Here is an 11,700-nt window from a genome sequence, read left to right as displayed (position 1 = left end):
GCTACATTTATCAAGGTCACTCAAAATGTCTCTCGTCGGGGTTTCTATTAATGCAGAACATGTGACTGACGAGGCTGGCGGGAAAAGGTGATAGAATGCAGCTCACCAGGATGATAGGATTCTCTTTCCTACTCCCTTTATTTCATCAGGCAGGAAGAGAATTCTGTACACGTTGTTGTGATTATAATGCTCTTACAAACCAGCGTTGAACATGACATCATACATAGACAAGTCCAATTCTGTGCTTATGGATTTAGTCATTTTGTTTGTTCAGCGCAACTTCACTAAAACTTGATATTTGTTCCTCCACGTTAAATGCGATGTAGAACCCTTTATTTTTCAAATAGCCCTTGACTATTAGTGCTTAAACAAATATTTTAAACCAATTTTCCAGCATAACCACATTATGGATGCACATCGATTAACACCATTTGTTTATTTGTTTGTTTATTCATTCAAAGCTGAATGATGTGAATTGCAACATTTGCTGTCATGCTGTGGGAAGCCAGCAGGTGGTTTCAACCCTCTGATAAAGTGAGTTGATCTGAGGTCGCCAGTGGAACATTTTAACCTCATTTGACCATCACTTTTTACCACTGCAATACACGTCAATGAGTTCAGACAATCATGAAGACTGGGCTGGCAGCACAAATGTCAACTCTGCAGCAATTTAGTGACATACCAATCTAGAATAATAACAATTAATAGGACAATATTATTAATAAAGCTTGACAACAACACACAAAGACCTAACAACACACCACTCCAAACCAAACTTGACGGTACGGGGTCCAAAAACAAGTTGGCGCCAATACCACTAGGCGGCGATCGAGGCCTCGATCCACCCCTCGCTGCTTCTGCGTGACGTGATCAGTGCGGCGCCACAAACAGGAAGTAAACACACTTGCGGTTAGCTAAGCAGCAGTGAGAGCCCCTGCGAACTTAGCACGTCGTGTAGCATTGCCACAGTGATGAAAGCGCTCGCCAAGTTCAGAGCTGGTGTTTTGTCATGCTGTGTCCGGCGCTGTGACGGCAGTGACTGATACAAACGGATATAGACTTTTTTCCGCCGACTTTCCTCCGATCTGGCTGTCGAAACAAGGTATGTAGCATAGCAACAGCTCCTCGGCTTAGTGAGCGATAGCGTTAGCCTGAATGCTAGCCCTTGGTTTCCCACAGGTTTGTATATTTCAACGGGTAACAACAAGTAGACCTTCTGTTTTGTTTCATTGTTTTTATTTTGTGTTATTTTTACTTTTATTTTATTGCCAGCCCAAGAGAGGTTTGGTGTTGGGCTAATAAGTAGCAGGGGATGTCCACCCACGAGAATAACTATGTAACCATGTGTTATTTCCCCTTGTCGATGATGATTATGTCAGCAATGGTCATTGGGCGTGTTTCAAATTGTCCTCGTATTTATGAGTTGTCTGTATATTACTATGTATGGTATGTCGTTTGCACGTGTCTCTTTGCGCTTCTGGCTTTTCTGTGTGGTGTTTTAGCCCGTCTTCATCTGTCGTCAATCTGTCTCTGGTCTTCGTTTTCATACTTACTCACAAGTGATATTCTGCTCTATACAGATATGTTTTTCAATTTTTTGGCATTCATTAAGTTAAGGAATAACTTAAGCAATTAATTGGGAATGAAATATGTGTGTTAATAACTTCGAGACAACGGGGGAAGTCATTTTTCATTATCCTAGATTTATAAGCTTAAGATTGATACTTGATGTAGTTTTTTTTTATTTTTGTTAATGCTTCGTGACTAGTAGTGTATCTGCAAACCAAATGAACGGAGTATATTAATTGTAGCAATTAGTAATTCATTCATTTCAGTTCCATGAAAGTGACACTGACAAGTATATTTCGCTCAAAGCTGTCAGCAAATGCAAAAACAAGAGTTGATATGATAGAAGTGTAAAACACTTCTATCATATCAAGTGTTTACAGTAGGTCAAAGATGACCCTTTGACCTACTGTAAACAGGAGGTCAAAGGGTCATCTGAACAAACACGTCCCTGCAAAGCTTCATGCGGGATTCTCTACTAAACCTGAATATAAGTTCGAGTTCAATTATATTGGCTTTTAAAAGGTGCCTCAACTCCCCTATTGTCTTATTGTGCATCTAATACAGTGCGCAATACACTGAAAGTTCAATCTATATGTGATATTTTTTTTAAAAACTGCTCTTCTTGAAGGCGAGTGCTAACACAATGACCAACTCTTGTCGGCCTGTCACTGTGTTTCTAACCCCTGCACTCCAGTCGAACCTGATCTTTTCACTCTGTAGTGACTCACCCAAGCTGCCTGCTCTCTCTCTCGCTCTCTCTCTCTCTCTCTCTCTCTCTCTCTCTCTCTCTCTCTCTCTCTCTCTCTGTCTGCTCCTCCACGCAGGTGTGAATGAGTGACGTGGTGCCCCCGACAGCGCTAAGTGAAGTCCAACTCCGCTTCCTCTGCCACAATGACATAGAGAATGTCAAGCTGCTCTGTGGCGATTGGTTCCCCATCGAGTAAGAATCCTGCCATGTCACTGTGCTGATGAGATGCCCCCATCGTGGGGCTTGAAGATGTTTGTTGCAGTCACAAAACCAATTTTTTTGTGCATGTACATTTCATGGGGAAATCATGTTTTCTCTTCCAAAATTTCAAATAAAAACAAAAAAAATTCAAACCCATGCGTGGAATGCAGCTTTATTCCACTGTTATTCGTCTCCAGGTACCCAGACTCATGGTATCAGGACATCACCTCCAACAAAAAGTTCTTCTCCCTGGCCGCGACCTTCCGAGGCAGCATTGTGGGAATGATCGTGGCCGAGATCAAAGGCCGGACCAAAGTGCACAAAGAGGTATGATGACCACTCGGCCTGCTTGCACAATAGCAGGCGTTAAATTACGAGACTGATGTTTTTGTTATGGGAGGTTTTTTGTTGTTTTTAGGCTTTGGCCACTCCTCGCTGGCTTTTCTGCAAAACGTTGCAGAGCTTTATCCCGCCAAAAGGTCACTCAGGCTCTCCCAGGTTCCACAGTTTAGGCATGAGAATTAAAAAGGGAAAAGGAAAGGAATTGATGGATGGGTTTACTGTCTACAGAGGGAGTGGAATATATTGAATATTGAAATGCAATCTGCTATTCAATCCAAAACATGAACAATTAAGAAAACTTACTGGCGGGGAAATCACAGAAAAACAAACTAGCAGTAATACACAGCATGCACAAAGGTTCCTATGTGACACAATTGACAGTGGATATTTTAGATAATTTTTTAGAGCCTCACATATTTAGTGATTCATAAAACTCCAGAAAACCGCATGCTCATCATTTACTTGGAGCTAAAACTGAAGCTTGCTACAGACATTTAGCAGCTTTGGAAAGCCATTTTTTTTCTTTCATTGTGTTCAGCAAAACACTTTTAACTGAGTTTGTTGCACTGGCACATAGTTAATTTTTTATTTTATTTTATTATTTTTTTTAAACCTGTGGTTGTCGGTTGCTTATAGGCATCTTTATCTGAGAGCAGAGAGCCTGCAGGCAAATTTGCATTTTTTTTTCCCTCTTGCATAAAGACAATTTGCCTAGCTAGACATCTGTGTTTGTTTCCCATTTTGGCAAATTTGCCTTTTGCCATAATCCCTGTAGTCATATGTGTGTCCATTTCCTCCAATTATCAGAGTCTGACACACACAAGCTGCTCAACAAATTAGAATGGCACTGGCCTCCTTCCCACACACACACACACACACACACACACACACACACACACACACACAATCAATCCAGCAACTCCAAAAACACTTGTGGACAAGTTGTGACCTGCACACTCACCACACTATGAAATATTAATGTAACACTTTGAGTTCATTATAAGTGGTTTTCAAAGCAAATGCATAGCCGCAGCTCCTGGCTTAGCACAGCTACTTCCGCCACAAGCAACAGTCAGAATCTCTGGTGGATGATGATTTCTTTACGATTTTTCTTTTTAAAATGTCTTTCTGTGTTAGGATGGAGACATCCTGGCCTCCAGTTTCCCTGTGGACACACAGGTAGCCTACATTCTCAGCCTGGGCGTGGTCAAAGAATTCAGGAAGCATGGAATAGGTACCTCCACCCTGTCATCCACATGTATATGTATAAACATGGTTTTTCTCTTCGCTTCAAAAAAAACGGCTTGTGGTCAAAAGGTCGGTTATTATCAAGAACCTCACAATTCCATTCAGTTTCATTCCTTGGGTCAAGATTTTCAATGAGATGTTGATCAGTAGGCTTCTATATATTCTGCCCACCACTGGATAACGGATATATCCTGCAGGTAAATCATATTTTAAATAGCACTGTGTGCATCATTTGTATTGCTTGAGTGCACACGGACTCTAAACTGTGTCTTACCATTGCATTATTCTTTAAGAGACAAAATCAAATACCCTTAACAGTTGCAGTCTGCTGGTATCCCAGTCGGGATTCTTTAGTGGAACTCACAACAGTGGGTTTCATTGAATCAGCAATCATTGGTTTAGTATTTTTATTGATTAATAACCAAATCCCAGCTGTCTTCTCTAATATACCAGTAAGTTTAATAGTCAGCTCAAACATAGCACCTCACTGACTCCAGCACCCTCTAGAACCGTCAACACAGTTCAGCAGCAGTAATCATATGCGATTGACCTGTCTGACGACCCCAACCCTCCTCACTGTCCGCGGGCTCTCTCCCTCTCCCTCCCCCTCTCCCCCTCCCTGTCCCTCTCCCTCTCGCCGCCGCCACCGCCAGGCTCCCTACTGCTGGACAGTTTGAAGGAGCACATCTCGACCACCGCCCAGGACCACTGTAAGGCCATCTACCTGCACGTCCTCACCACCAACAACACTGCCATCCACTTTTACGAGAACAGGGACTTCAGGCAGCACCACTACCTGCCCTACTACTACTCCATAAGAGGCGTTCTCAAGGACGGATTCACGTACGTTCTCTACATCAACGGGGGTCACCCGCCCTGGACAATATTATATCCTTTCTCTCAAGGAAGCAGCGGGAAGATGGTGGTTCATTTTGGCAAGCCCACCTTCGTGGGGTTGGCACGCTTCGGCCTGGGTACCATTCAGAGATTTTTCACAAGATGCCAATTTTGATAACCTGGTTTCAGTTAGGTCTGCAACTACACATTATTTTTGTTGTCAACTAATCTATTGATAATTTTTTACGATTATCTTCTTTATTTTCACCACCTGTTTTGGACTTCTGTTTAACCTACCTTGCTTAAATATTCACACCTGTGTTACTGTTGTGCTCTGACAGCATACGTTTTCAAAACGATGATATCAAAAATAATAATGACACACAAAGCATTCATCTGTGACATACTTGTTATGTGTTTCAACGTAAAATATCATAGGTATATTAATTCACGATCTAAAGGTTATATGCAATGTTTATCGCAGTTAAATACCTTAAACTGATTTCTTACAACTTTAATATTGAATTAATATGCCCTAAATAACACAGTTGATAAGTGAAAGAGTGTGACAATTCAGTATAAACACTAGTATTGACAGGGCCTGTAGTTCACTTATAACTGCCGGAAAGTACGCATTTACCTCAGAGTACTATCGTTCGCTAAGCTAGCTTGTTCCGTGATTTTCCGACATGCGATAAAACGTATTAAGTACTTGCGTGATAGGCTGACGATTAATTAACAAATAAGCGTGTAATTCAAAACATAACTACAAAATGTCTATCCTCGACGTTATTTGTTAACTCCTCTCTGCGGTGCGTGACGATGGAGCGACTCGGCGTTTAAGGTGTTCGCGCATCGCCGTTGTGCTATGCTGGAATGCTAGGTGAGCTTCAGTATTTGCACCTAACGTGTTCGTGGCTTCCTGTTCTGTGGAATATTCCTAAACTTTAGAAACTTTGGCTCGGTGTTTTCGGGCCCTTGCAGAGAAGAGGCCGCTCTTCTTCTCTGTTTTTGCAGGATGTAAACATTGAGCGAAACTGCCACCCTCAGCGCTCAGAACTTCACTGCAGGTACAAATGAGCCCGTAGCGGCCGGAGTGTGATTTTATCATTCGGCAATTTACAATAGCAATAACACGACACGTCGGCGCGAATTTATGTCGGCGACGTAATCGATTACGTCGACTAATCGTTGCAGCCCTGGTTTCAATTCCAGTTCCAGAATTCTATTTATTTTCGATGCCAGATGTGTTGAAACCAATTTGAACAACAACAAAAATGCATTGCCTTTACAGCACAAAACGTTAATTTGCAATTTTACTGGTTCATTCAAATCTCAATTTCCTCCAAATCAGCTTTGCTGTACTTTTCACTCTTTGCCGCTGCGTCCTTGGCACAAACGTTGCATTTGCTCCACTTGTTTATAGTTGCAGCGACTTCAGATCTTGACACAACGTGTATGCCAAGTGATTACTGGCTACGATTCACTTATAAAGTTCTTGGACTGCATTTAAGCGACTTCATCAGAACAGCCTAATTTATCCCTTTTGAAAATGTTCAGTGGAAACTGAAGCCTTGTGGGACCCATGAACGAGTTCAGTTTTCCCCTCCCAGATTGATTCTCCTTAACTGCCCCTGCTCCACTGACTATATCCAGCACATTGGCTCCACCCTGGCCAGCCTCAGCCCCTGCTCCATCCCCCAGAGGCTGTACCGACACGCCCAGTCCCTGCTGCGCTCGCTGCTGCCCTGGTCCAACATCGCCTCCAAGACTGGCATCCAGTACAGCCGGACAATGTGACACCACACCGCTGGGTAAGAAGGGGGCGCTGCAGCCACGACAGGTTCCTCCCATTTGAACCTCTTCTATCTGGTGCCTCGAATATGAACGAATGGTTTGTTTTGAAGTGGTATGGAATCAACTGAAAAAAAAGAAGAAAAAAAAACCTAACTTGATATATAGAAGAAGAAGACCACTTCATTTTTTTTCCATTTTTTTTCCCCCAGGAGTCTTCACCAGTCTTCCCCCCCACCCATGCACTCTCAGATGTACACGCACACTGACCTCCTCAACATCTGGCATGGCTTTCCTTCCTCACCGCCCCTGCGTTTGACTCCAGGACTCAGGTTCGAGCTGCTCTTGTGGCTTTTTCCTTCTCCCCTCGGGTGTCCATGCAAGTTGCAGCCTCATTCGAACAACGAGACGGGGGATCCGGAGCCGCATCTCCTGTTCCAGATGGTAAACAGGGTTTAGCGTTTTAAAGAACAAAACAAAACAAAAAGACAAAAACATATTTTATTTTATTTTATTTTTTTCCAATTTTCAGTCCAGCCCCGCAGCGCGATGGGGAAAACCGTGGGATTTTACAGCCTCTTCCTGATCCCATCCGGTTCACGTTTCACCGTCCCGTAGTGTAAAGTCACCCGGTGGAGCAAGCAGCAGAGCAAAGCAGAGCCAAGCTGGTACTAAAAAAAACAAAAGAAAAAAAACACAGAACGCAAAGCAAACACCCAAGTAGAGAAGGACAATGACGCGGTGGCCAACCCACAGACTGAAGGTTTACTCCTGCCTACCGTTTTATTTGATTCTATTTTATTTTATTTTTCTTCAGTCTGTCCTCTGTCACTGTCACAGAGACTGTAAACTGTTTTTATATTATATATATCTATATATATAAATGCTAAGCTAATATATACATTTTCTCCTCCTATGTGTATGTCTATTCTATGATAGTAGGCTTCCTGTTCTCATGTTTGAGTCCCGGGACTGTTTCACTTTGTTAAACTGGTGGGAAAGAAGAAAAGTCACATTTATCGGAGCTGTGAACATCGTCACGTAAACAGGCCTATAGTAAAAAAAATCAAATAAAATAAACAAAAGTCACTTATACAAAGGTAACTCTGAAGCACAATGTAGAAGGCAAATGGACGGGGAAAAAAATAATCCTTCCTTTAGAAAACCAAAATAGAAAATGATTACACTGGGTTACAAAAAAAACTTTTTTGCAAATTGTTTGTTTTTTCAGCTGAATTAGGACCATTTCGCACTGCTGAATCCAAAAATGACATCCATTTTTCTCAATCAGGTCAGGTTTTTATGCTAATTTGATTTTGAAAAATCAGATTTTCTGGTTAAATTGATGACATTTCTGTGACATTAGCAGTAGATTTTCATTAATATTTCTCATCCGAAAAAGGTTTCAGGAGATTAAAAAAAAATCGTTTTCTAACAGAATGTCTTAATTAAATGTTACAACATTCAATTTCTGTAAATTAAATAATCGATAACGTTGATTAAGGTAAGTACATGCAAATTGAATGTTACATCGTCATTGTGCAAATTCATTTTTTTGGGGCAGCTGTGGCTCAGTTGGTAGAGCAGGGCTACCGTGACGGTGCTGGAAAAAAGCGCCATATACGTGCAGTCCGTTTACCATTTCTTCTGGAACAGTGGAGGAATCGTTGTCACTGATGTTAGGAAGTTCTCCAAAGACATCACAGTGAGCAACAGGACGACTAGCTGATTCAAGATCAGGATACTTGAGGCTGCTTTGCTTCTCTCTGGGGATCCCAGTCACATCAATAGTGCAGTAGTAGCAGTCAGTGACATGGTTTGTCAGCTCCCTCCAAACCATGGGAATTCCAAACTTCAGACAGACTTCATGGCTTGCATACTGCGTGTGGCGCCCAAGCTTTATCTCGGTCACCAGATTTAATACCAAAATAAGCACGGTAAGCTTTAGGAAACTTATTTAATGCTTTTTGAAACTTGTGACTAGATTCCTGTGAGGAACAATGGTGTATTCACTGCAGGTGTAGCAGGATATGTCAGGCTTAATTTCTTGGAGATGTTATAGTCGAAGCCATTTCATTCATTTGTAATATTTTAAAAAAAAATTGTTATAAGTTGACGCAAGCAAAATCTTCAGATTTCGTTGATTGTAAGAAATATCAAAGAATTTTGCATCATATGATGGGAAAATACCCGTACAGGTATATAAAAATGTCAAAAAAACAAATACGTAGCTTAGTTCAGAAAGTTGACCTGACTGAGCAAAACCAATGTGATTTTTGGGATCAGCACATGAAATTTATCTGAAATCAGCTAAAAAAACAAAACAAAAAAAAAACGGAAACAATAAATTTTTTTGTTGACCAGTGTTATTAGTCTGTTTTCTTTGTGCGGTAAATGAGGCTAAAAGACAAATTCATACACAAATTGGCCAATTTGCTTTGTCTCCTAATGTTGCCCGAGTATAATTTATTCACACTTTAGCAGAGGGGGTTGAGGGAAGGGGTGATCTGGGTCTTATTTTAGATGTTTTTAAATGTCCGTCTGCTCCATGGCTGTATAATTGCTGCTAATTGTAGAAACAATTTGATCACCCAGATTTAGTCTCTTTTTTTTCTTTTCTTTTTTTTAAATTAAACACACGTCCCCGACGAGATAAATCCGTCAGCTTGTCGCGGAAATACGAAACTCCACAGACTAGGTGTTACACACACACACAGACACACAGCTGCGTGCCTGTGTTGCGATGCAATTGCGTGCACACAGGGTCAAACATTAGAAGGCTGTTGATGCGGCTTGTCAGCGCCTGTTAAAATCCAGTCAAAATCCATCATTTTTGGCAGGTAAAACTTTGCCAGTGTGTTGTTAATATTTCCTAGATTCTTTTATTTTTTAAATGCATATTGTTGTTGTTTTTTTTTTACATGTACCAAGCACTGAAACAGAGGGGGTTGTGGGTTAGCTGTGAGAAAAGGGAGCGTTCATTGTTGTGAGGTGAACTTTTGTCATGGGAGAGCAACCCGGAAGTTAAAAAAAATTCAAATATTGTGGATGCAATAAACTATTAGATTTTTTTCTTTCTTTCTTTTGACTTTTTGTAAAGAGTCGCCCACTGCTGTCTTACTTTGTCAGCGGTTTTAAGCCGTTCTTCAGTGTCAACACGGACCACAGCCTTTGTTTCATCACCGCTTTTTGTACCTAAAATAGTTTATCTGTATTTAAAAAGAAAAAAAAAAAAAAGAGGGGGTCAATCTATACAAATTAACGTATTTGATTGAAAAGGGGCACAAAGATGACGCATATGCGATGTTTTGTGTATTTATCTTAGAAAAAGCTTGTTCTAAATTTGACCTTTCTGAAGCTTTAGGTTCTAATATGTGAAGTCTTATCGGGTCAAGTTGAGTTCATGGTTCACTAGTCTTAAAAGCTGATTGGGATTCTAATGTTTCTGAGTTCTAGCATTCTCTCATTATTGCTATTATCGGTGGTGTATGGGGGGGGGGGGATTATACAGTAAAAGTCTTAAATTGTAATTGAAGATCTCATGAGCTGATTAGGTTGAACCATCCCTGATTGAACCACTCCCGGAAGGCCTGCAGATAGTTGATCACCATGGACTGCTGCAATGTATTTATTTATTTTTTTTGTCTAACCTCAGCTTAGTTGGTGCTTAAAATATTTTTATTTTATTTAAGGTTGTCAGTTTTGTTGATTTGGAAGATTTTGATTTTTTTTTTTTTAAACCTTACTTCTGTTCCGTCAACACTATACATATTGTGTGGCTGATGTTGAAGCAGTCAAAGAGACTCAATAAATTCATATTGGTTGACTGTCTTATGTCATGGAGTCAAAGTTTCATGTTTAGGAAAGTCAAGCAGCAATGAAATATGTGGTGATTAAAGTTGCTTGGTAATGGGAGGGGACTGCATGGAAGAGAAATACAGAAAAACAAATTGCATTGGAACTCCACAGTACCCAAGTAGGCACACGCACTCTGCATATGCGCGGCTGGACTGGAGCGTTGTTGGAAGCCAACAGGTTAGTGAGATTTAAACTCCCCATTTCCTTGTTTTACGGAATTGTTTTGTTCATGACAGCAATTTAATTAGACAATAAAAGCATTGAGATGTAGTTCTCTATACCCTAACGTAGTCTTTTTGTGAAAACTTTTGCTAGACAAGTTGTGCCGTGATGACATTGCATCCTTTGAAAAAGTAAGAAGACGTGATGGACCAATTCCATTTCTGTATTCTGACTTCCTGCAGTTCTAGAGTGGAGGGTCACAATATAATAAATTCTTATGACCCTGCAATCATTCTAACCCTTATCTCTGACATTGGGGACTGTTTTCTTTTCCATAGGTTAATCTCTTTAATCTCTGTCAATGAAGTGAGTGTGTTTATGAACTTGGGTCCTATATGACAAAACTAGATGGTCTCTAGAATTTACCAACTTATTTCAAAACACGTGGAGACTCATTTAAAACAGATCCTAATGAACCGATGACAATGTAGATTTTTTTATTTGTCACGTCACGTTGCACGGCAGTGAGATGTTGGTGTGGCAAAACCTGACGTGATTGTGCTTTATGAAGAATAAAGAGTAAAAAAAAGAGAATTTAAAAAGTGGCAAGTGGCACTTAATATAAGTTTTACAAAAAAAAGAAGCAAATTACAAATATTTACAAAGTGTCAAGTACCGGTAAGGGTGTTTGAAGTGTTATGCAATACTATACAATATAATATAATATTATATGGGTGGATAATGCTGCCTCCCCTCAGCGAAAAGGTTGTGAGCTCAATTCTGGCCCTGCAGCCTTAATGTAATATATAAAAAGTTGCAAACAATGGAATGCAAAAATATGACACTATATACAATAAAATAATAATAATCATAATAGCATCAGTAAAATAATCATAATGTAGTGAATCAAACCCAGCAGGACGGCGGTGAAGCTCTGACTT

The 11,700-nt window shown here is 40.5% G+C and overlaps 1 protein-coding gene across 3 annotated transcripts; it reads left to right on the top strand.

Annotated features, from left to right (window-relative positions):
* Positions 1–893: 893 nt before the first annotated feature.
* naa60 (N-alpha-acetyltransferase 60, NatF catalytic subunit) lies at positions 894–10,573 on the top strand. 3 transcript variants are annotated; one of them, XR_012927406.1, is made up of 8 exons: positions 894–1,102; positions 2,394–2,509; positions 2,716–2,845; positions 3,998–4,094; positions 4,762–4,996; positions 6,589–6,759; positions 6,952–7,183; positions 7,272–10,573. XR_012927406.1 is itself a non-coding variant. In XM_076032371.1 (7 exons), the coding sequence occupies exons 2-6, from the start codon at positions 2,400–2,402 to the stop codon at positions 6,743–6,745; spliced, it is 729 nt and encodes a 242-aa protein (XP_075888486.1). In that variant the 5' UTR covers positions 894–1,102; positions 2,394–2,399; the 3' UTR covers positions 6,746–6,759; positions 6,952–10,573. The 3 variants fall into 3 exon arrangements, 1 of the variants encoding a protein (XP_075888486.1); XR_012927405.1 differs by having other exon boundaries at positions 6,952–8,622; positions 8,655–10,573; XM_076032371.1 differs by having other exon boundaries at positions 6,952–10,573.
* The last annotated feature ends 1,127 nt before the right edge of the window (positions 10,574–11,700 follow it).

This window comes from Nelusetta ayraudi, unplaced genomic scaffold (genome assembly GCF_046127955.1).
Source record: "Nelusetta ayraudi isolate G7.1 ecotype Tasmania unplaced genomic scaffold, CSIRO-AGI_Nayr_v1 ptg000034l, whole genome shotgun sequence".
NCBI classification, from domain to species: Eukaryota; Metazoa; Chordata; class Actinopteri; order Tetraodontiformes; family Monacanthidae; genus Nelusetta; species Nelusetta ayraudi.
Note: the sequence above shows the minus strand (reverse complement) of the source record. Positions and strands in the feature narration are given on the sequence as shown.

Bases quoted from the DNA above. Each gene is read 5' to 3' on its own strand.
- naa60 (XM_076032371.1), top strand. From the start codon at position 2,400: ATGAGTGACGTGGTGCCCCCGACAGCGCTAAGTGAAGTCCAACTCCGC. The intron at 2,510-2,715 runs GTAAGAATCCTG...ATTCGTCTCCAG, and splicing joins GGCGATTGGTTCCCCATCGA to GTACCCAGACTCATGGTATC. The intron at 2,846-3,997 runs GTATGATGACCA...TTTCTGTGTTAG, and splicing joins GGACCAAAGTGCACAAAGAG to GATGGAGACATCCTGGCCTC.